Source organism: Lasioglossum baleicum, chromosome 14 (assembly GCF_051020765.1).
Source record: "Lasioglossum baleicum chromosome 14, iyLasBale1, whole genome shotgun sequence".
Taxonomy (NCBI): domain Eukaryota; kingdom Metazoa; phylum Arthropoda; class Insecta; order Hymenoptera; family Halictidae; genus Lasioglossum; species Lasioglossum baleicum.
The window spans coordinates 10,904,228-10,929,399 of record NC_134942.1 but is presented as its reverse complement, the minus strand read 5'-3'; the positions used below and the strand labels follow the sequence as shown (position 1 = coordinate 10,929,399).

Here is a 25,172-nt window from a genome sequence, read left to right as displayed (position 1 = left end):
ATGCAAAATGAATATCATGAATGAAGGAGTGACCGCGGATGTTTCCGCAAGATGAAGAATCTCACCTTCGCAAGTAGGCACATTGTCGAAATGCTGAGTGGGTCCACATTGTATGATATTGGAGCCAGATAGTTTGTAGCCTCTGTTGCACTGAACCCTGGCATCGTCTCCATAAAAGTAGTCCCTGGACATGTCGACCACGAAACCGTTCTTGATCGTGGGCAGCAATGGACACTTAGCTCCTACGCAAACCATTGTCAATTGTCGTTTTGCAACCGGTATTGCGAACTTTTGAATACTTACTGGAACACGTTGGCACTTCGTCGGACCAGGTGCCGTTGCTCATGCAGAGAATAACCGGATGCCCGCTTCTGACGTATCCCGGCTCGCATTCGAACCTAACTATGGTTCCGTAGCTACGACCACCTCCGTTTAGGATCGTGATGTTCGAGTGGGGAGCTTCGGGAAGTGGCGAACACTGAGAGGCTGCGGAAAATTAGCAATTTTTGTAAGATTCTCTAAACAATTTTACGATACATATGAAGAAAGCTTTGTTTCTGGACACTTACCCAGGCAGGAAGGTTTCTTCTCCCATCTACCATCAGCCATGCAAGAAATCTTCTCAGTAGGTCTACCAGATGGGAACGCGAAGCCAGCGTAGCATTGATAGGTAGCTAAGCCTTTGTAAGTGACGTTGGACGATCCAATAGAAAATCCATTGTCAATTTGAGGCACAGGGCCACAGTAAACCTCTTGGCAGTTGGGGATGTAGGTGACAGACCAGTTTCCACCTGGAAGACACTCTGTGGTCAGTTTCGGCTTGCCAGTTGCGAATTCCTGGCCCAGGGGACACGAGAATGTGACAGGTGTGCCGAAGGCAGTGTCTCTGCTTGAGGCGAGGGCTCCTTCGCCGGATTGGAGGTACGGACAGTCTGTAAACATCAAAGTATCGTTAAGATGATATTAAACATTCGATTCAATGATGTACGTACCTGCTGAGAACTCAGCTTGCCAGCCGGGGCTGCTGTGCAACGCATCAGAAGTGAACCGGACTAGCATCTCTCCACTTTCGGCAGTGAGCGTGATTTTTGGTCGAGTGTTAGATGTGAAGCCGTTCCCAGGATGCAGTCTTAGTCCGTTGGTGTTGGAACCGTCGTAAATCTGTCGATCGAAGTTACAATATTAGGTTGTCCCATAAGTTTCATTCGGAATGTGTTCCTTTAATGTTGCTAAGTAAATATTAGATCGTCCCAAGAGTTGGTTTCCGATTCAGGCACATTAACATAAAGATTATCGCATTGTTTGCATTTATTTAGCAACATTAAAGGAACAAATTCCAAGAAGGAGTTTGAACGAAAGGACGAGGGTACCTGTACAAAATCAGTCTTGTGAACGTTAAAGCTAACGAATTTGAGAGACAGCGGTCCTCCCTGAGGGTTCTTGACCCTGTACAAGCATTCTTGGTTGTTAGGGTAGTCGTTCAGGCCGAAAGATGGCGACTGAACGGTCCCGTTTCTCGCGATGATCGTAGCCTTGCAGCCCTGAGTGTATCGAATGCTAAATCCGCGTCTCGAATCGCCGAGGCTCGTCTTCAAGTAGAGATACAGGCTGTTCCCGGTAGACATGATCACCGTCGGGTTATCCTCGGACTTCCCTGTCAATCTTGCGATAGGCCTACTCATCGGTGAGTCACCGTCTCGGATGAGGATGTAGTCACGGTTCGTTTCGAGATCCAAGTCCTCGATCTGAGGGAAACGCGAACAAATAATAAGAAGATCTTGTCGCGTTGTCGCGCGATCGATTTGAGATTCTCGTCGCGACATACACGTGCGTTCGCTTATTTACATTCGCGTATGCACTAACCTCCAGAGACATGATACGACCAGGCTGCGCTTGCAGGATGTAGAGACATTCCAAACCACCCGGATAATTCTGCGGATATCCCGGTGAAGTGAGCACTTGTCCTTGAGGCGTCGCTCGGAGAATACCGCCGCAAGTCTGCGGTTCAGTCTTCCAAGAAGCACGGAAACCTTTCCTCTCCACGGAAGAGTCCGTGCTGAATTTAATAATCATAAAATTCGAGGCTGATACGAACAGCTTGTTGCTCAGCTCCTGCTTTCCGGAGAGAGTCGCCAGGTTCACGGACTTCTCCTCCGTCCGGCCGCCGACTAGGATCTGTACTATGTCGAAGCTCTTCTCCGTCTCGAACTCTTGGAACTAGACAGTTTTGCCAGACGTTAGCTCATGTTAGAGGATAGTATCTGTTCAAGCTTAGAATTGATTACTGGCATAAAAATATAATAATGATTTTCCAGCTACGATATCGCCGACATGAACGTGTAACGTAATCTTACGATATGCAGAATAAAATATAATTAATTCTCGTGCAGCGCACCTGCAGAAGGATGTTGTGGCCTTGGGGCCCCTCCAAGGTCCACTTGCAGTTGCTCAGCGGTGCATACTTGTGCGGGTAATTAGGACTCTCGACAACGTCCCCGCTGCTGGCCATGTAAAACTGACAATTAGCCGGGCAGTCGATTTCGTCAGAGAAATCGCCGCAGTCGTCCTGTTTGTCACACCTGAACGCCGCGTTCACGCATTTCCCGTTCGAACAGTGGAACGAGCCTACGAAACGGAGATCATGCGAGTCAACATCGTGGGAATAGGTGATTACACCTGGGTCACGTGCGTCCTATGATTTACCTGCGGGGCAGGCGTTGGCGCGGCACATGAACGGAAGCAATGATTCACACGTGGTTAACTCCCACGTTTGCCGGTCGTCCGTCAACGCGACGTCCACGCATTCACCTGATTGCGGATTCGGCTGCCTCGACGCCCAGAAACCTGAATACCATAACTGTTAACGCCTTCTGTCCCGTTCATCCAACCCCCAGAAATATATCAAACGTGTCAGCACTGTCAGAAGCTGATCTGAGCATGAACATTGTAGAAGATTTTTTTTTAAACGCATTCTGGATTAATGGAACCTCGCTGACAGGAAATAATAGATCTGTTTCGGATCTGTCAAAAGTCATAGTGCAGGCTATTCAAATGCGCGTGTGCCTCGCCAGACGAGTAAATTGCAACTCGTGCCGGCGCAGACGTAAAAGCGAGACGGTATCTGCGCATTGTTGTGGGAAAAGTATGTCTTCGTGCCGTATACACCGAGCAGTTCCGCGTTTCCGTGACCCCGATGAAAACCGGCCGGTGAACACACGTGCACGGACGAGTTTTATCATAGGAAAAGGTGTCCATTAATCCGCCGTCCGAACAGTTTTCTAATTGCTAATTAGACTTGTGTAGTACCTCCGAACGTATAAAACAGTACGCGGTACCTGGATTGTGTGTCAATTTTATTGTGTCAGGTAAACTAGAATTTAGGGCAACATTTTAGACAGATTCAGCATTTAGCTGAGTTCCTCTAATGCATCAATAGTGGCAAGCTTTCCCTGTTGAGTTGAGAATAACGCAACAGTTCGATCGTGAATCTTTCCAAGCAATGAGTCGAAGAAAACATGATTTTACAAACCGGCGTATTGGGAGACAAGCATTCCTGCAGCCGATTCGAGCGTGTTGGTCCGTAAATCGTCGAGGGAGGCCAAACCCAGCCAGTAACGATCCAAATGCCGGCCGATCATGCTCGCGGACATGTTGTTCTCGCTGTACGACTCCACTACCATCAATTCGCTGCCGTACCTGCAATTGTACACGAATCCGTCGATCTCTTGCTCCATTCTAGCGTGTAATAACACGGCTGCAAAAGTGCATCTCTTTGCCTCTGCTTTTCTCTTCGCGAAAAACTCTCACGAAACATGTCAAATAAAATTTCTTAATTTTTCTTCAACGGATTATTTCGCGTATATTACGAGATTGAAAATATACTGTACACAATACTTCTCACGTTGAAGATTGAAGGGTGATGGAAAGTGTGCACGAACAATTTGTAGATACTTCCAACGAAGCGAAAAATTGTAACGCGAACTTTACTGTTAATTACTATAGACGATTGGACCACTTACCTTCTGCATAGTTCCGCCGCTTTTTCCCAGGAATGCCTGATGTTGAAGAATTTGTAACAATGTATGCCCCTCAGTTCCCAACCTGCGCAATAACGAATCGCCTCATTTAGTTTCTATCGCGTGTCGACGGTGTTGCATATAAAATAGAGTGGCTCGTCACTGAATAAAGTTGCGATGCTCAACGGTGAGGCAAGTTTATCCATCAACGTCGAAAAATTGAATATTCTCATTTGCTAGCTTGTTTTCTACTGGAAAGTGTTCTTCCAATTTTTAAGTAGTCGTTGCGAAGAGAAAGCTTCCCTTTTCGAAAGCACCTTTTATACATGAAACTTCTTTTTAATCATTGCGGCACAATTACCGGAATTGTACATGGGATACAGAGGGTTTCTGGGGTTTGTTCTCGCAGTTGCGGAGACTCGATGGGGACGGTCGTGTCCCCATGGGGAACCAGTTACGTGGCGAGGTAGATCAATTCGCAACGGGCGAAGCCTTCGAGGTGGCAGGAAACGCGGTTAACCGGTGACCTGTACAGACAGTGACGGACAGAACGACCTCGATCGTTTTTAGTGCGACGCACCGTATGCGAGTCAAAGGTAGGTCGGTGGGTAAACGGGTAACATTGTAAAAGAGAATCCGCCGCCGAGTGAAACGTCCTCGCGTGTTCGCTTTGTTGACCGTTCGAATTGAGAAGTCAGGGACTGGTTCGACGCGGTGCAAATAGAATTTTTGCATTCCGAACGGGGAACTTTCTGAGCACACTCGACGTGTGCTTCGAATGAAAGTGTCTGCTTCGCTTTTTAAGTTACCTAGATTTTTGGAGACTTCGTTGAGGAGAGCTGGAAAGCTAGTAAAACTGGAAGCTGCAGTTGGTCGGTAAGATTTTGAAAAATGGGAACACAGGCAGCAGTCTATGTGACACATAGGTATCTAGGAAACTGGTACTTGAGCCTGTCTACCGAGAAATCGATTGGTGTCATGAGAGATCGTCGGTTATCCTACTTGTTCGGCGACTCCTCAAGAGGATGACGCCTCGGAAATCAAAAGTGCCGCGGATAACCGTGATTCTTTTTGCGGAAGCTCGACTGGATTGCTGTTTACGCGTTCAGTAGGTTACAGCGAATCGTTCTTGCACGTTCTAAAACTGTTTTATAGAATATTTCGCTCAAGTCAACAGTTGAGCGTTTCTTCGAACACGGTATAGGAACGATCAGGTGAATTAATGTAGGATTACTCAATGACTTCTCGATGTAATTTCAGTTGGCCTCACCGCGAAAGACCTCGGCGGCCTTCCTTTCTTTTAAAAGGTCAAACGGCCATGTTAGTACCACGCACGCTGTTCGTCTCGCGTTTATTAGCACTTTCCTGTCCGAGAAGAACGCGGAATATTCTGTGCCGACGTTAACACGTTTGATGATCGCTAGCTTTAATTTTAAAAAATCTGAACAATTATCTCCAAGGTCTGTTCGTATACTTTAGGAGCACCCTGTATCGGCACGGCATTAACATCCAACGCAAACAAGCTGACAGGATCTCAGATAGCGGACGATCTGTCGCGAGAACGTTCCGTATGCTCCACTTTTTGAAATCCCGTTCCAGCAAGGTATGTACATATGTAAATGCACGCGGTACCGTTCAAAAGTTTGGGTAAACAGGTCGCAAAATACTGTACAGTCGTTCCCGTATATTTCGAGTTTCAGCTGTGCACTTTTTTAACGAAGCAGTGCCGTAACGAGGGCGTGTCAAAAGAAGCGCCCGCCACGGACGTAACTGGGTTTGGGGCGCAAAACAAAAAATACCGACCCGGTTGAGGGTCGCTTAGACGTTTTTCAAATCTTGCAAAAAAATTACGAACTCTCATTACAAAACACGTATCCAAATCTAGACATAGAATTAAGGATTTTCATAACAATGCCTGTAACAACAGCTTCCTGCAAACGTTCGTTTAACAAATTAAAAATTGTAAAATCGTATCTTCGTTCTTCTATTGGACACGAGCGATTAACAAACATGTCTATAATATCAATTGAAAAAAAGATGTTGCCAAAACATTAAATTATGACGATATAATAGATGTGTTTGCAAGTGAAAAAACGAGAAAAATTACTTTATAAAAAATTGCTGAACTGTTTTATGTTTTTATTATATTATTTTAACATATAGCTATGTTTTGTATTTCTTTTATTTAGTCGTCATTGAATATGAATAAAAATTTGTTCTTATTTGGGTTATAGATTATTTATTCATATAAATACCTTGACAAATACATAATGTATCGCATTTAGTAAAATTTAACTTGTTACATTAAAATTTTTAATTTTTTGTCATTATTGGGTTACGGGGAGGCGCAAGTTAGACACTTGCCACAGGCGCTTCATACCCTCGTTACGGCACTGTAACGAAGTTTTACCAAATTTCCTCGGTCACCTTCCACCACCAGAAATTCCGGAATCTATGACATTCCGCGGGCTCGCGAAAGGTCGAGTTTACGAAATAAGCTTTACAGAAACCGGTTATACTTTCTATGCGAATATCTCAAGTTATTGCTCGCGTCGATCTTATAATTTATCATTCCATTGACTGACATATATGTATATGGGAATTGATCGTGCGAGTACCTGGATATAAAAATTGACATAGTTCAACTATGAGATAGTTAAATTGTCAAATTGAACTCTCCCGCAGAAAATCTACCCTAACAGCAAAACTTCGCAGTCTACTAACGACGCTAATTAACAGCTCCCATTCACAACTGGAGTCCGCCATTTCGCGTGATGCAGACTTAATGGCACTTCGAGCAGCGCTCGCTTACCGAAACTATTGCACGGCGATGCACGCTCGCGATTCCCCCGTGCAAGGTGGCCAACCGTGACGCGAATTCGCGAGGTTTATTTTTAAGAATCGTTCTCCTGTAGGACGTCTCTGATGCGATGCAGCACAACGACCAAGATGCGAGGGAGAAGGAGAAGGATTCACGGTTTAGGAATGCCGTCTCGTTTCTTGGCCTTCCTCTCCTCCCCTTTTCCTCTTGGTGCAACCTACCTGCGTGATCTCTTGGCATCGGTATGCCATTATTGTGCAGCAGGTCGAGAATTTTCGGGCTGCGTTCATCTGACCGGTCGGTCCATCGTTCACGATTTACGCGGGGGCAGATGGGTTTTCGGGGGTGGAGAACATCGACAAGGTGAGGGCCGACACATCCTGCCAGGGACAAATAAATCCTAGATCCTACGCCGCTAATAGACAACCGTAGCAAATGGATTTCACACTCGGAGGCTACTTTCTAGAGCCAGATGTTGCACGGCTGGGAAAAGGCTTGGCAAAAAGTTAGATGTTGTCTGGAATCTTGATCTTGATTCGTTGATGTGGAAGGTGCGGTGAAGAAGTACTCCGGAGATAATTGTAGGTGTTCATTTTTAAATAAACCAGGCTTCTATGCGTAGAATTGATACTATAAACTATAAACAATATACCTAAATATACCAGAATATATCGGTACAAGTAGATAAAATGTCTACCATTCTGAATATTCGAGTCTTGCATTCGCCAGCTCGTTAGAGTCGGATAGTCCGCGGTATATGGTAAAAGGTTGCCGTGCGCGAGGGGTTAATAATATAAACTGAGGTTGCTCGCGGAGATTTCGATGTGTGGTGAAGAAACGCTTCAGGGAGTTTAATGCGCGACGAAGTATCGAGGAGATTTCAACGCGTGTGTTAAAAGTACCGTTCGGAGAACCGAATGCGCGTTAATGTACCGCTTGGGATATTTTATTGTCTATACTGGATGTATGAAACTTCAAGCTTGGAATACCCTAGCACAGGGTATACTTTCCTGAACAATCAACATCAATTATCATTGTCGCCGCAAAACCGAGTCAGCTTTAATAACACGATTCCGCAAGAATCACGCGCCGATACGGCAAATTAAACGGGTTCACAATATCATTATGCTTTCTACATCTCCGTTGCTGAGACCTTCGCAGATTAAAAGCGAAAGAAAACATCGCCAAGGCCTGCGCGACCAAAAGCAGCCGATGCAAAGTTGTTTTCGTCCGCCGCGCCGGTGTAAAAAGAATAATATAATAATTCTGCAATCAGTCCCGGTCCCTCCCTCTCTTTGTTTTCTTTCTACTGATCGAGCTCGAATAGTCTTCAATGCAGAACACGGTTGAGAATCGAGGAGCTTCATTCTGATACGTGCAGCCTACTTAATTGCACTGGCCGTAACGAGGAAAAGTGGAGCAACGTTACGCATGGCCGAACTCTTATCCTCATTGTCCCTCGCGTGATTTATTTGCCGTACGTGTCTCGCCTCGAGAGTACTATACGGCGTTGATGCGAACGCTTAATTCATAACTGTGACGGAAGTCGGCTATTAATCATTCAGAGATCCTCGTGCGCACGGAAGCCATAGAAAAGCAATAGCGAATGAGAATATACAATTTCAATGCTTTTTCCTGCTGTAGAATTTTCAGAATTTTCTGCCTGAAGTTACTGGATCTTTTTCATGTTTTCTCGAGAAGCAGATGGACCAAATTTTATGAAGCAGGTTTAAGCCGGGAGCCTGACCTCGGTCCACATCTCCGCCAGTCTACCTGGCCAGGTATAGGACCACCGGCTGCGACCTTTTCAAGGCAACCGAATGTTCACCTGAGCTGGTACCTGGTCCGGTTAGTCTACAAAATCAGGGAGATTTTCGACGTTACTCACCGTTCGGACAGGTGAAGACGTTCGTGGCAGGAACCTGCAATAAAAGAGAACAACCATGAAATTGCGTCCGGTTCATCTTGAAATATTGACGGAATTTGAAGAAAAACTGCAAGTTATTGATTTAGCCAAACCCAGACCAGTTTAATTTCTTCCTGCTGTATGTACCCTTAATGCGCCAACTTTCTAACAAAATCCAGAAACCGTACCAGAGAAACTGGACCCGAGACATTTTCTTTTAGAAAACGAATTTACGGTGTGGATGGATCGTGATTACACATAAATCGGCCGGTACGTGCGCCACTTGCCACTCCATCCCAGCATAATTAGGCGAGTTCACGAGACCCGTTTCGCGCATGAGACCGCGAGAACCTCGCGTGCCGATTCGCGGCACAGATTTCTCCCCTAAATCGCGACGATTTCCACGCGGCTCCGAGCAATTAGTCCGGGCTCGCAATTAGTCGGTGACGAAACGTCGAAATCCTGCACGGTGACATAATCGCGTGGGAAGTTAGATGAAACTGTAGCCGGAAGGATCGCGGGAAACCGGCAAGTTATGGCTGCTGTGGAATGTTACGTAAACGGAGGACGCGTTCGAATAGTAGCGAGCTGCGAAAAAGAAAGTAGAGTCTGTGTCTTTTTTCTGGAAAATTAATGAGAGCGTTTCAATGGAGGTTCTGGGCTAGGTTGGCTCGTTTTAAAAACAACTTGCTTAATCTTCTGTGCTCTGAATCATTTTATTCCCGATAACTGCTCTACGTTTTTATGCGTTTTCTTTAAAATTTGATTCCGATTGAAGTTGAACGATGAGTTTTGATATGGAAGGTCGTTTTGCGGAGCAGTATGGCGTCGGGAGGCCGAACGTCCGCGCATTGTTTATTCCTCCCGGGGCGGAGAAAGTGAAGAAGGCCGGCAATCTGCCGGCGGATCTCGGTTTTGCGCCCATCTTCGACGGAAAGCGACTCGCGCGATTCATACGTGGAAACCTGCGACGGGTTCTCGACTACTTTTCACCCGTGTCCGCGGGTACCGGAATATCAGTGACATAACGGTGACTGCATTCCTGAGGGAGGTGCGAGTACCCGACGCGACGCGACGCGACGAACGCCTGCTGGCACCGGCAACGGTGTTCACTGTTCACCGGTGAACCTGCGACAATTCCAGATACGCTTATCCGCAACCTTCGCTCGCTCCTCGTGTTCCTCTTTCCTGCCATTTAATTGTGAAAATTTCGACTCGGGCAGAAGAAATATCTTTGCTTCTGATGAAAATCGAATAGAGAATTCTCTCTAATTATAAAATCTATTATATCATTAGTGATATTACACAAGGCGTTAATTAACAGCAGGCTGTTGCGTAAGTAATCCACACGTCTCGCGCTAACTTAATCTCGTGTGACTGGTGAAAATAATACGGTGAGACCTTCGGCTGACTACTTCAGCTCGGCTTGCAGTAAATGAAACTGTATTGCGTTATGTTACGGTACGAGTATTGTATAAACTAGCATACATCAATTCTCTAAACTCGTCTGATTAAATATTAGCTTGTTGTATGTGAAATGTCCGATTTTAGAACGCAACTGTTGCAATGCGTTTTCATCAAGAAATACTATTACTGTTGACAGGTTCATTATATGTCACTTTCAAGTACAAAGTTTACGAGCATCTTCAATTTGAATTTACACATATAAATTTCCTTTTCCAAAGATTTGATTTCAACATCGATCAGTGCGTTTGTCGCGTGCTCTTTTATAGACTGCGGATTTTATTTATGGCAAAAATGAGTGGATGCAATTTAAAAAAGTACGAAACTATACAATGATTTAAGAATGCTAATCTATGTATTTTTCTAAGCTTGTTAAAATTATTAAAATAAGAATAAACTATTCACGTGACTCCAGTCAGTTGTTGACAGTAAAAGGAACTACAAAATAGAGATGACAATCTTGTAAATGAAGAATATGAGTGACCGAAAAATTCAATGTCTACTATAATCTAATCAAGAAACGCGTGATTCTTTGATCAATAAGAAATGGTTGCGGTTGTTCAACGTTACTGTTCATAATTGGACATTTCATATGCAACGTCTTATACAATTATTTCGCATAACTTGTGATTTTTATGAACAAACGACGCCAGCAAGCGCTTCGATACTGTTAACCTCAACGAGAAAGAAAATCGCTTAAACAGCGACTGGTTGCATCGTGCGAGCGCGCGGTGCATCACGCAACGGCAATTGCGAGCGGATCGCGAATGCAATAAACTGCATCGGGAATTCTCGCGGAATCGAGATAACAGCTCTGCCTAGAATTCTTGAGAAATTGAACTGAGGATTATGAAGTAATTGGCACGTAGTCCCCGCGAAGGAGTTGCTACTGGCAAAGTCAGCAAACAGCGCGTTGCAGCGCAATGCAACGGCCGGTGCAGCGCGATGCAGTTTGCGCGAGGTGAAAGTGAATTTCTGCGCGGTGCACGCGTGTTCCCTGCGACGATACGCGCGGACAATGTTATGTGTGTGCACAGTTGCAACATTTAGTGTATAGGAAACGTTCGACACACGCGGCGAAAGGCTCGCTGGCAAAGTTCAAGTGAAAATTTCTTGGATATACGAAATGGTCACGATCTAGGAAACTGAGGATCTAGGATCTATGGTACTTGTTCCGCGGATTTGTTCTCTGGACTTTGATATGATAGGACGTTCTCTGGACGCTGAATATGACAAGTAGACTGCGGATCTTTATGCAAAATGAAAAATGTTTACATTGATTGCAGGACACAGGAGCTAAATAAAAATTGTATTCTTCTTTTAATTATACTATTAAGCTGAAACTAACACATTCATGTGCTTAAATATGTTTTACATGTCCACTGCTTTAAATTGTACGTACCCATTTTTGTCATAAATGCATAAAATCCGCAGTCTAATGATAAGTTTGCTATGCGAATAAATATGCTAATTCGAGCGGATTCCGAGCGTAAGAATTTAATCGAGACTTGTGTTGTTGGGCTTGAGGGGATTGCATAGATTATGAATTATTGAAATGCAATGCGTGTAAAGCCACTTAATAATAAAACGGTATAAAGAAGAATGTTTCAATTTCCATAGCCTCCGGTTGAAAAAATATTCAGCATTGAAATGTTTCAGCAGTCGCGTAAGCAAGCGTGTTGCACAAGGCCGACAGAATTCTCTTCCGCCATAAGCTTCAGAAAGTACGACGCGAATTCCCAGCGGAATTGCAGGGGGTGATCGGTTAAATAAAAATTAGAGTGGTATGTATATCGAACCGCGAAGTGAAACCACCGTGAAATGATCGAGTTAGAGTCGTGGTTCTCGCGCGACCGTCCACGATGCGATCAGTATGGCGGGACCATAATCGAACGCTCACCTGAGACTCCGTTAGCTGAAGATGGCACAAGAGGACGGCGACCAACGCGGTCGCCAATTCTCTTATCAGCATATTACTGCAACAGAAAGAAAAAACTTCGTTTTAACAGATTATCAGGCAACTTTTCAATTGTATTCTTATTACATCTATACTAGTCGATTTGTAAACGAGTCCAGTTACATCTTCCATAAAAATGATCGGAAAGCTTCCTTCTTCAAGACTCCGAAACATCCTGTCCCCAACCGAACCGATTCGCGTAATAGCTCGTTATCCCAGGCTAACATGTTCAAAACGTTATGGCGAATTAGTCGCGTAGCTAATGGACTGTTCGCCAGCGCAAATCGAAAGCGACGAAGTGTCGAGTGCTCGTTAATGTGTAACGGTACCGGTCGATCCGTGTACAAGACGTGCAATTAGGTCATTCTTCTATCCGCCGATTCGGCTGGTGGATTCGTCGATCCTCGAGCTGTGCATCGTGCATCGTAGCATCGAACGGGTGCGTATACATACTAATACATAGTCATTCAACGAACGACTGTACGTGACGATCGCTCGACCGGGTCCGGAAGACCCGTTAGCTGCAATCGACAGGAAGTTTGCATCGTCTAAGCTGGCCACACCGAGATTATGCTTGTGAATGCGTACAGTAGCGCTCACTTCGATTTTGCGAAGTTCGGAACTCAAATCCTTGCGTTACAGGGTAGCGTTTCTCTTTCGGTAATTGATTCGAATTCGAATGGCTCCGCTACGCTCGAAGCGGTGAGTGGTGGGGGAAGAGAGTGGGGACACTTGATGTGAACATTTAATTGTTATGGCCTCAGTGAAATTTACTGCTCCCTCTTCTCAAATTAAATGCCTCAATATTGATAAGAAGATCAACCGAGTTATCCTATTTCTAAAATCCACAAATATTTACCGACCTGTATAAATGAAGAAATTAAAAAAAAAACGATTTAGGAAATTTGAGTGAGCACTACCTATTGTGCCTGGCCGAGTTCAGGCCAGATACGCGCCACCACCTTCGCCAGGTGACTCTCGATAATCGAACGGAGCTGGCATAACGGTTCCCCACGGGGATCTCCTTCCAACGATCCTCCTCTTTGCCTGGATCGTTCGTACGCTTCGCTGTTTATAGGCGGTCTCGATCGAGGCACCGAACAGAAGTCATTGTCCTTCCGCTGCGTTTATTTCGATAACATTCGGAACGGTAGTTTCGATCACGCTGCTCAATGGTGGCGGCGATGAGCCACTTTTCCGCACACTCTTATGCACGGGAGTACATTTTTGTTACATTTTTAATCCTTAGCACTCGTGCCATTATTATTATCATTGAAAATGGAAATATTCTTGATCGGAAGGAACGTTTAATTTTTCAGTTAAAACCGTATCGAGTGCAAAGGGTTAATCATCTGTTACACCGAACAGAGAATAAAATCGAATAAAAAATACGGTGTAGATTAAGGTCGCGATTCGGGTTGTTTGCCGAAGGAAATTAGGATTACTTGTGGCAGGATCGGAGAGATTAACCCCGTTTTATCGACGAAGCGCTGCGTGGCGCGGCGCGGCGCAACATCATTAAATAATAACTCGCTGTCTACGGAGATTTATCACGGCTCTCGGTTACGCGGCAAGGTATGCAGCCGGTGTGCCACAATTCAGCCGCAGAAACCGTAAGGAATTTTATGGGAACCGGTGTGTACACCTCTATACACACTAGAACGTTATCTTCCGCGTGCTTTTTCATCTCTCGCGAACGAAAAGCAGCCTCTCTCTCTCTCTCGATTCTTACGCGTGGATAACAACCACCGTGATAGCTCCTGTCGCGTATTATTATTCATTCATTGGTGCGCTCGCGAAACGCTCTCGCGACTTACGCGAAACTGTCGTTCGGGCGATTTCACTTTCTGCAATTATTTCGTCGCGATTCTGACAGTTGGATCGATCTGCCGATATTTCGAGGATTCACACATGAAATTCGATCTCGAAACTTTCGAAAACTTCTGCTTTACGACGACGTGACGGTCAAGAATAAAAGGTATAAGAGTTGATGATTTCGGCGCAAGGTTCGATCAGTTGTAACACTACAGCAATTGTGCAATTATTTAACCATGTATCTCGACGTTTCGATCCTAATGTGGATCTACTGCTTTAACGAAACACTCTATAGACTCTGATCACCGTTTTGACTTTCATAATGTGAAGATTATTGACAAGGAATCTAACTTACAACGCAGATTATTATTGGAAACCATTCATATGATTAAACAACAAAGCGTAAATCTTAGGTACGCAACACCTAAGATTCATGATTACTACGCGGCATTACTGAATCAGTAATGTTTTTATGATGATTTTTCCATAATAATTTAGATTCTACTTTACCATCTCCACAAATGTGTCTTTACGGTCTCATTCTTACCAATTAAACCACAATCTTAAATGAGTGTTGATACAAAAGAATAGGAAACTTTGTTACCCAGTACAACCTTCATTCAAATGTTCGTACACGCTGTTCAAATTCGCCGCCAGAGGTTGACTATGTTTTCACCATACATATATCGATATCGATCAACCAATCAACTACTGCCTGTGTATATGTGAATCACCTCACTCCTTTACATTGTAGTTAGCACATGGTGCTCAGTTACATATCTGCGCCCATAACTGTTGTATGGTCAATTTATACAAATTACAATTTATTCTTAATGTTTTTCGCACTCTCTTTTCCGCAGCAAGTAAGTGCTTCAAATTTATTTGATCCTGTGATCTACACAATTGTGGTATAAAATTATCTTACAAAATTTAATTTTTTCTTACGAAAATTTTCAGACGCAATAAATGTTTCTTAATGAAAATGATTCACATTATGATCGAAACGTCGAGATACATGGTTAAATAATTGCACAATTGCTGTAGTGTTACAACTGATCGAACCTTGCGCCGAAATCATCAACTCTTATACAATCAATTACGATCGAGAAACATACTTCACCTTTAAGAATAAAAGGTGTTCGGGGTGCAAAAGTTTCCAACAGGTCTTTCGGGGCAAAATGGCCGATTCGGCGTTCCACGGCGCAGCCATGCACGGCAGATGCAGAACAATGGAGCGTTGCATAAAGACGAGCGCATAACGGCGATGAACTCTCCTTGTCGCGAAGTACAAATACAACTTTCGCGATCGTGCGTCGCGTCGGGGACGCAGCTCATGCGACTCGTGGGTGCACGATGATGCATTTCCCACGAGTTCGCTCGTCCGATGCACAAGGAGATGCGGAGTTGCGTCACCTGTATCTCGCTCCCTGGTAATTAGCCGCGAGTCGCAAACGTGCGTACACACGTACATCGATCGTGGATTCTCCGGGATTTCTCGATCGGGACCGGCTGCTGGCACAGCTTGCGCAACAACTCGTTCCGCAGCGTCTTAAAAGTCGCTGATCGACGATCCGCACGCGACACGCATCTTAATCGCACTTTTAATCGTCGGTTTTCCAACGCCTCGACACTTCTGTTCTTGATCTCGGTCTGGGATTATGCTACTCTGTCGATCGATCTCAGAAATATGACAAAACAACGTAGTCATTTCTCTAATGAAATTTATTCGAAATCTTCCTAAAGCAGGATTTAATTTGCCGCTGGACATAGTTTGCTTAACACTTGTAACGTAATACTCTGTAATGTACATTACGTTGTAACAAGTATCATAAGAGATTTCTTAATAAAAGAATTTTCTCCAATTTTGGCAAGATCAACAAATGGGAAAGAAGAAAAATGGAGCAAACAGACGTTTGTTTTTGGGCTAGAAAGGCATAGTGGAACGCGGTAATCACGCGCCGACCGGTAATTAGAGTATGTCAAATTAAGTCTGTTGCTACGGGGCAGCACTCTTTCCAGCCTCGACGATTTGCATGAAGAGGACTAATTTTTTCTGATTCAGCAAGACGTTCAAACATGATCCCTTAATGGGCCACGCGACGACGGTGTTTTATTCGCGAGGAAGACACGTGGAAGGAAATCGCGAGCTGTAGGTCAGTACTAGAAAGTATTCGGATTTCCTGGCCGCCTCGTCGCGCGTCGGCACGAAACGAGCCGCGCAAAAACCGACCAACTACTCCCAGTGATTCAACATGGCCGCCGTGAAAACGCACCGAATTGCAGGCGATTGTTGCTTCATCGGATTCGCGGAAACGATTCGTACGAACGTCTGTAAGAAACACGGTGAAAACACCTGTGGATCGCGCTTAATGGGGCTAAAGAACAGCTATCAGTGGATTGTCCAATCTTTACGACCGGCTTGCGATTAACGGTGCTACTGTAATTGCATTTTGCAGCAATCAGAAATTGGGATTCTTTCTCCGAGAAGAGAAAATTCGAGATTAGCGTCTCAGGGCGTGATGCGTGTGCAAACGCGTCCGGTGTTTCGTGTCGGAAGATAGTGAAACCCGATGGCGTCGATGGTAATAAAGAAAGAGCATAATGGGGGGAAAGTGTGCAAGAGAAGAGGGGCCCTTAGTGCCAGCAATTAATCTGATTAAGTTATTCGATCGTTACACTTTCACAATTGGGTGGGATGACTATCCGGATACGATGTTGTCCCATGTATTCCGACCCGAGGAAAAATTCGTTCGAACACGGTTTCCGGTATCGAGGAAACCAGGACGTTAATTATTTTTCCGGAGCGTCTAATAGGGTGTAATCTCGGTGATACAACAGCTGTTTAAAATTATATCGCCCGGGGATCCCAGTTAGAAAGTATGTTTCGAGTATCATCGTAATTACCGTTTTACCGGCACTTCCTGGTTGCGTTGGGACCGTTATTTGGCACAGTGCAGCGTCTAGAGAAGATAAATTTGCCCGCAGGATGCAGATACGATACGCTGCGAGCTGCGTTGAATCGATAAACGCGAGCTGCACGGTGTCCTGCTGTTTAGAAAAACACGACCGAGGATATCTGCAGGAATGCACCGCGGTTCCCACTGTTTTCTTCGAACGCAGCTCCTGAATCAGGCCGGCAATTATATTCGCGAACGATTCTGCAATGTACGGCGCTTAGAGAACTCGGCGATTTTATTTCGAACAAAATGCACGGTGAGAAATTTTATTCGAAAAACTTTCGCTTCTCGGAATAAATGTTTGAAAAACGCCTCCGGTTCTTCTGAATCCTTTTCGAGCCTGCGTGACACTGAAATGTCGTCGAACTTGGACGGATACGGTTGTGGCGGAACGTTGTACCGGTTAGTATTGTCCGCTGACGGTTTCCGGTGCCATAGATGGACGCCCATGGCTTCCGCTTCTAGACGAAATTGGTAATCGATACACAATGATCGCTCGGAGCTGGTTATAGTGATTCGAGGCACGGAGTCGCGGCTATGTAACTTCTTACGGGCGACGGCCTGCACTGGCAAGTTTTCAATTAAATCGTTGAACGAACTGCATTCTGTGGCAACACTAACAAAGTAATCTTTTACGAAATTGTTGTCTGAATCAAGGTGGACCAGATTTGACATTCGCGCGAATCGAAGCCCGGCAATTTTCCCGTTCTATTCTCCTAATTACTGTAAACCACTTTAGCCACAAGATGCGGCCACTTAGAGACAAGTTGCACAACCGTGAATGGATCTTAATTTCATTCTCCCACGGTTGAATGAACAACCGACAAAAGGAAGACGTTTCCTTCACTTTCGTTGCGGATATTGGCGAACACGATCGTCGCACACATCCGTCTGCGGATCGATTTCGCAGTTCGCCGCAAAAATAACCGTATTCGATCTTGCGCGGTGTAACGTGACGCCAGGTGCATACATTGTTTCGAACTATTTATTCCTCGCCTCACCATTTTACAGGAGAAATTAAACACGTTTCCATTAGAACCTTTATAAGAACGGTAACAAATGAATCCTCTAATTGTTAGCCATCAAAAAGCGTGCATTCAGAAGATTCACTACAATCACCATACGAACAATAGAACGCGCACTCTAAGAAACTGTCCCACGAGAAGCAAATCCCTTCAGCCAGTAATTTTGCTAGCGCGAAGAAATTGAATTCGAAAAGCGAGTGACTAATTTCGCCACGTGATCCGCGACCGATGTTGACGTTAGAACAGTATCATTTTGATCCAGGAAGATAATTACCGTGCGACCATAGGATTGCAGTGTTTGTAACCCCGATATTACCACGTGACATGCAAATTGAAGATCTACTGGATCATTTGAATGGCTCATTGTGGAGATCCGCGCTTCTTTCCATGAATGGGAGGACGACCTGGCCTAATTATCGTACGGTGTTACCGTAATACCGCGTAATGAGCTCGCGGATCCTCGTAAGTGGCCTCCCCTACGTCATACGAGGTGATCTAATTTCCGGTTATCATCGATCCGTAGCCGATCGGTTTGTTTGACGTGTTCTTGTCCGGCTAACGGGACGCCGCGCTGCGCCGCGCCACCTCGGATTATCCTTTGCAAAAAGGTGGAAGCGTTAATGACACGCTTGCGCGAGAGCATCGGTGCCTTTATTAGAATGCCGATCGCAAGTTTTATGGGACCACGTGGAAACGCAGTTACACGTTTCCGCTCGAACCTGTACGAGACATTTTTTCGAGACGATCGATCCTTGCGAGATCATCGATCTGCTCTCTGTGGGTCTCTGGAGCAACCGGCCATCGGTTCATCGCTGTTTTTAGTCCTTAATCCGGAAATTCAAAAAATTATGAAACTTGATTCGTGCAGCGCGCTTCTCGCTGCATTGCGACGCTGCCAGCAACAGCTTGCATACGATAACGCACCCAGTCTTCACGACTCGCGTGCATTTAATTTCAGTTTGGGGTCGGCGTGTGCACAAAGTAAACCTGCACTTGCTGGAGACTTCCTCGTCGAGCAGGAATTATTTTCCACCATAATGGCCACGCTAGGGGCAAGTGTATTCTTTAAATAACAATGTAGGCTCTTCGTGGCAATAATAAATTCAAAATATTAACATCGTGCACACTTGTGGTCTTGTTTCGTACAAGAAACTAGTTCAATTTTACGAGACTCGAATTACCTGTTTCCACAACAAATCCGTCAGGCTAAAACAACGAAAAAGTGCTGCATTTACTTTGTCGGTTAACTTCTTAATTACTACTCGCTGAATCCGCATTAATGCGGAGCGGAAACAATTAGCAATTAAAAGCAAGCATTCCTAAATTCTTTTATCGCCAGAGCAGTCGTAGAAATTACGCAAGCGAGTTCTGAATCAGTCTCTCCGCCAATAGCGAATCGGATCGATCAGGTTTTATTCGCCGACGAGCAACAATTAGAAGGTGGTAACGAGATAGTTCTAGGATCGCGAATGCGCACGCATCTCGCCGCTTAATAGCGCTCATGCTAGCCGAGTTAATTAGGTAATTACGGAGCGATGTGACAGATAAACTCTCGCTGGATACCAGCGAGTAATTATCGGAGCTTGAACTACGCGACGTTGCTAACGAAAGTTAATTTGCTTTTCGTTTGCACGTCGCGTCGGGACGATTTTCAAGAAGAATTTCTCGTACGACCATGAACGTTGAACAGATAGCAGCTAGGAAGAAATTCAGGGTCGAGGTTTGCAACGCGTGTCACTCGTTCCCATACAGTGACCCGTTCGTTCGCCTCGCTACCGGTTTCCCACGATCACTACGGAGAAATATCATATTTTTCTCCGACAGTCTGCTCATTTTTCCCTCTCGTGAACCGCCCTACTTCTCTGAAAATGACACGCTTTTGGCACATTGACTGCCACTTGTCATCAATAACTGCTGAAGGAAAGTTCATCATCCTCTCTAACGAGGAACATCTTACTTTCAATTCTCATTACTTCCTTTTGAATCTTTTTATCCATGAAAAATGGATGTTGCACAGTTAATGAAATAGTTTTCTCCGAAGGTTCGCAGATCGTGGAAAAATCAGTCGGCGAGCGGGTCAAGCGAGGCCAAATCGATCCACGGTTAGAGGTTCGAGTCGAGAGTGCATTCGAGTGTGTAATTCATCAAGATCGGCGACCCGTTGCAACGTTCCACGTTTCTGCAGCGACAGCTTCGCGTTTCCCGGACACTTTTACGACAACGTGGTATCCGCGGCCCATCGAGTTTCACATTTCTCGTGGTTCGTCGACCGATAAACCGGCGGCTGGCACGGCGGCCACGTGGATGTCGAAGAAAGCCGACGCGGAGGACAACGGGACGCAGAAAACACGAGAGGAGCGAGTCGAGCCAGTGTATACTAGGCGAATGCCGTGCATATTGCACTGGGTGTGTCCGGATTGCGTCGCGATGCGGTCTGACCGCATTGCACTTTTATCTCTGTGCGTCTATTTCGTAACTGCAGAAGCATTCGCGGTTTTTATTTACTTTCCGCGCCGCACTGTGGTCCTTTCCAGCGATTTAGCTGGCCAAAAGTCGATTTCAAAAATTTTACCTAAAGTGTGATATTTTTGTGCTTACTATAGTTTAATAATATGGGGGACAATGTACTAATATTTCTTTTATTATTCAGGCACCCATTAAGTGCTGTACTTCATCGAAAATTGGAGATTCTCGTAGTACATGTCTTGGCGCTAAAATTCGTGAGACAGTTTTTTATGTTTCAAGTAAGTTGTACACATTTCTTTCCAGTATGAAAGTTTTGCAAGTAAATATGGACTATACTTTCAACAATTTTGTACGTTTTGATTGTATATCGTTTGGTAATTATTTACATTTCAACATGATTAGTATATAAATAATATTTGTTACGATTGTAATACTTCACGAGTGATTATGTTGTACTTCCTGGTGCGCCCGGACAGTTTTTTAAACGCGGTTGTAATTGTCAATGGTTTGGGCTTACAGTAAAACAAAAATTAGCTGCTCTTTACCGCGCCAAGCGGCCTTTGCGTTCCGGGCGCGCACGCTTTCCAGACGTAAACAGTAAACACTTGAGATGAAATAATGTTTTTAAAATACTTCAACAAATACAAGATGATAGTATATGTGATTTGAAAACGTTGCGGGATCATTAAACATTATAAACAATTTTGGCCAGCTAAGTCAATGAAAAGGTTCGGTTCGGAAGCTTTTCGGTGCAAATGCCCAATTGTCACCACGATGTTTTGAACATTTCGGATAATCTGGCAAGGAAATGTTTCCGACAAAAGTTAATCGATACTCAGTCATCTATAAATTCCAATAAAAAAATATCACAGAACTTTTTTTTTCATTAAAATATATGATCATGTTAACTTTTTAAATGTCACCAAGTATTTTTTATTACATATTGTTGCAGCTGATGTGAAGACGAATCCAATGACCTACTTAACTACGGCTTTAAGTCTTAAAATAATGCTAGAATAATTTTGTCCAGCTAAATGGCTCGTTTAGATCACGGTGCGCCGTTTTTCGACGGGTCTCCTTTGATCTTGGCAAAATTTGTATTCAATCAAATTTATTTATTTCATCAAGGTATTTCTTTATATTAACTATCGATTTAGTGACAAGCTCATTGAGTGAATTGACGCGACGCTATCGCCACGTGTTGAAGTCACCGAGCACCGTCTTCGCCACGCATTGAAATCACTCAGCGCCGCGCAACCAATTAAACAAGGTTCACGCAACTATTCAAAGCCCTCGCAATAACACTAATTCCAAATCCATTGCTGACCCAGGGTTAAAACAATCAACGCCAGTATTCGCTGCACAAAAATGATTTGACAGATTCAATAACAGTCTGCCATGCTCCTAAGGTTCCCAGACACCAGAATCGTGGTCGTATCTAATAAATAGCCTGAATATCTGCTCGGTAGCGTTCAGGGTGTGGCCACGGTTCCATAGAACAGCTATTTTCCCTACGGGCGAGAAACGTCGAGACCGTAATTGTAATCGGCTCGCACGAATTCTCGTCTCCGGTATTTGCTCCGCGAAATAGTGGACTATGGTAAAGACCGTAAAATAGCTCACGATGATCCACATTTATGGCGGCGAGTCACCGTTCAACGTAAGAAATCAGCCTGGGCAACGGTGGAACGAACGCGGCCAACGAAATTTGTTACGCGATCGGAATTTCTTAGGACTCGTCAGCGACTAACGGTATTCGAATCAAGTTTACGCCTTGGCTCGCGCGCTCGAGTCCGTTGTTAAGTCACGATCCCCTCGCGGTTCTACGATATCTAATCATCCGGCGATTTTTTACCGTGAAAACCGGAACGGCACGGAAATCGAACGGTCGCGGACGAGAAAATGATTCGAGGGAAATATCGGTCGCCGAATCACCGCTATACTGTTTGCAAACATTCCTGTTGGTCACGTAATGCGAGGTATGTGGGTGAACATCGATCATGCTGTGAGAAATGCTTCTGTATGCGTGTATAATTAAAAATGAAGATCGTCTTTCGAATAAAAGTTGAATGATCAAATTTTTTCGTGCAAAATGGACCAACAGGACCGAGGCCAGTGAAGATCGGTCTCGCAAATTGCCCGCAATTCCACGAGCCGATACAACAAACCATAGTTCTGGTTTACTCGGGTCAGACGTGGGCAATGGGGTACCATTACGGACAACCAGTAACAAGAAAGATAGGATTATGCAGGTTTTAGGTTAGGTTGATGTAGGTAGGCAGACAGAGAACCAGATAGATAGAGAGAGAGAGAGAAAGAGAACTACAGTGTGTAGGTGGACCAGTGATGCGAGCTTGTACGAAGAAGCGCTGCGAAGGTCTTGATCCCATTTATTATGATTTCGTTCGAGCTTTTAACGTTCCCTCGAATCTCCAAGGCTAATTTCTTCGACGACGACGCGACGGGGTTATGAACCTCGTCCTATTATTAGATCCTCTTGATAAATAATTTACACGCTCTCGCTCGGTTGTAAATTATTCATATCCTGCTGCTTGGAAGTTTGTTGGGAAGTATTCATTTCGTTTACGTCAGGAATAAAATTCAATTTGGAGATGATTATTTCGTGTTGAACAGAAAAGTAACGCGTCCAGAGGCAGGTAAAGAAAGAATGGGCCTCCGGGGAAACAATAAATTGGCACGTAAATGGAACAATGTACGGGACGGGACGATTTTCGCGATCGGCGTGTGCTATTTTCTCGGCTTTTCATAGCCCATTACCGGTTCACGTGGCCACGGAACGCAGATCGCCGTGGGCACCGTGGATTTCGTTATTCGCGGAACGAGCTTTCTCTTCCATAAATTCTGCGCCGCCATTCTTACATGCCCCGCGTCGCGGGTTTCACGGTGTCTCTATCGTAATAAAAGCACCTCGAAGCTTCGTCGGTCGAAAGCGAAAGTATAGCTCCGACCGGGAAGCTATTCTTCAACTGTAGAAATTTAAAAGAAAACTCCATCGTTGGAAAAATGTCACTGATCGACTAAAAATGTAACCGGTTGTATGTTATTTTCAAGGCAGGAACTTTTGCAAGTATTTACTAGAGCTGAACTCCGTTTCGTGTTCTCCAGATGAGTTTCTTAGACTGGAATCACTGTTACGCGTTGCACGCGTGAATGTATGCGACAGCTCAGTGAGCAGAACGAAAATCGCATAAATTCTGCGGCCAGAAGAAGCCGAAGGGAACAAAGTACCGTTTAGCATCGCTCGGAATAGAACGAAAGGAAATGATAACTATACTCGGTAATTGCGACTGTATACTTGCTTTTCTTAGTTCAATAAAAAAATAACCGCAGCTTTTTACGCCTAACAGATGTTTTTTCAGTTAATAAATACAAGAAACCAGCCTCTCAATTCAAATCAACGTCCACGAGTTTCCACACATCCTTCAACAACCTATTGTCTCACAGTTTATGAATATTAACAATCACCATAGTACAGAAAATCCAATTAGCATTTGAAGCCTAACAGTCTCGCTTCTCCAGGTTACTAAGGTGACTTCGGTTCTGTACACTCACTATACAACCACCTATCCCTCTCTCTTTGCCGGCAACCTTTCACGACAGCCCATTTTTCCCAATTCTCCAGCTCTGTCCAACTCGGACACACAATACCACAAATTCAATTCTCATTTCGAACCTTCTGCTCCCAAACTGAATGCTGATCAAGAGGCTAATCAAGAGTTAGGCAGCTGTTTCAGAAGAGTTCCCGAGCTTATGGTTAGCCGGAAGTGGTTTCCCAATTCTCCGAGTACATACCACAAATCCGAAAACCAATTAAAACTTTCGCTAGCCAGGTAGCAAATTGATCTCCGATTAGGAGGCACGCAGGTGTTTCTCTCTTCCGGAAGTGGTTCGATCGACCGTGTTTCGTCAACATATCTTCAAACCCCTGATGAAGAGCTAGCTTGAAGAGCGTCGTAAAACTATAACGATTCCAGCACGACACGGTCTACGCCGCGGGGCCTGAATTCCGGGCCGCGAAAGCCTCGTATCTCAGATTAGACTTACTCTGTTTGTTGCTCCTACGTTCCGCGTCGTGATCCTTGTCCCGGGTACATGTACACCACAGAAGTTCTTCGCGATTCGCTGACAATTCACTGCACAAACGAACCGATCCCGGTACTCTTCAGCAACCAACACTGAGTTTCGACAAGATCCACACCGGTAGATCCCGAATCGATCAGGATCGAGTCGACGATAGGGGTCGAACGAACGAACGCAGAGAGACGTGTGGCGACAAGATGAACGATTGTAAAACAGATCTATTCAGGGTCACGGAGCTCCTTCCCTCCGGCCCACCGGTTCGAGACTGAAGACCCGGTTCTCTCTCTCTCCAGGTGAACGGCGCGAGTTACCTGAGTTACCTGAGTCGCTACCTTCCGCGAAGGTAGGAGGAGGAAAGAGAGAAAAGGAGGCAGACGTGAACGTAGGCGATCCGTGAGCTTGGAGAAGGTGGAGGAGAAGGATCGGCCACCGTCGGGGACGTCAACGAAGACGGCCGAGCTCACTTGACTCCTTGTTTGTTTATCGCGCGCCGTCCTGCTCCGACAGAGTTGCATCGAGTATGTTGCACGCCGCTATGCATTTTCTCTGACTCTGGTTGGCTACATTCTTCGATCCGTGGAAAAAGAGCAGGGTAAACTTGCTACGCAGCCTGATAACGCTTCTTCGATTCTACTAGATCCCAA

General features: G+C 44.9%; 1 protein-coding gene across 2 annotated transcripts in view; it reads right to left on the bottom strand.

Annotated features, from left to right (window-relative positions):
* Positions 1-24,863, bottom strand: part of Uif (sushi, von Willebrand factor type A, EGF and pentraxin domain-containing protein uif) — a 37,029-nt gene extending 12,166 nt beyond the window's left edge. For both annotated transcript variants that reach the window (XM_076437799.1, XM_076437801.1), the window contains exons 1-13: positions 24,493-24,863; positions 12,108-12,183; positions 8,726-8,759; positions 4,020-4,101; positions 3,530-3,696; positions 2,704-2,844; positions 2,396-2,625; positions 1,864-2,217; positions 1,371-1,745; positions 993-1,161; positions 570-932; positions 304-486; positions 66-242 (exon numbers count right to left, since the gene is read on the bottom strand). In XM_076437799.1, coding sequence (XP_076293914.1) covers positions 66-242; positions 304-486; positions 570-932; positions 993-1,161; positions 1,371-1,745; positions 1,864-2,217; positions 2,396-2,625; positions 2,704-2,844; positions 3,530-3,696; positions 4,020-4,101; positions 8,726-8,759; positions 12,108-12,179 — 2,347 coding nt within the window. In that variant the 5' untranslated portion in view covers positions 12,180-12,183; positions 24,493-24,863. The remainder of the gene's footprint in view (positions 1-65; positions 243-303; positions 487-569; positions 933-992; positions 1,162-1,370; positions 1,746-1,863; positions 2,218-2,395; positions 2,626-2,703; positions 2,845-3,529; positions 3,697-4,019; positions 4,102-8,725; positions 8,760-12,107; positions 12,184-24,492) is intronic.
* Between the last annotated feature and the right edge of the window lie 309 nt (positions 24,864-25,172).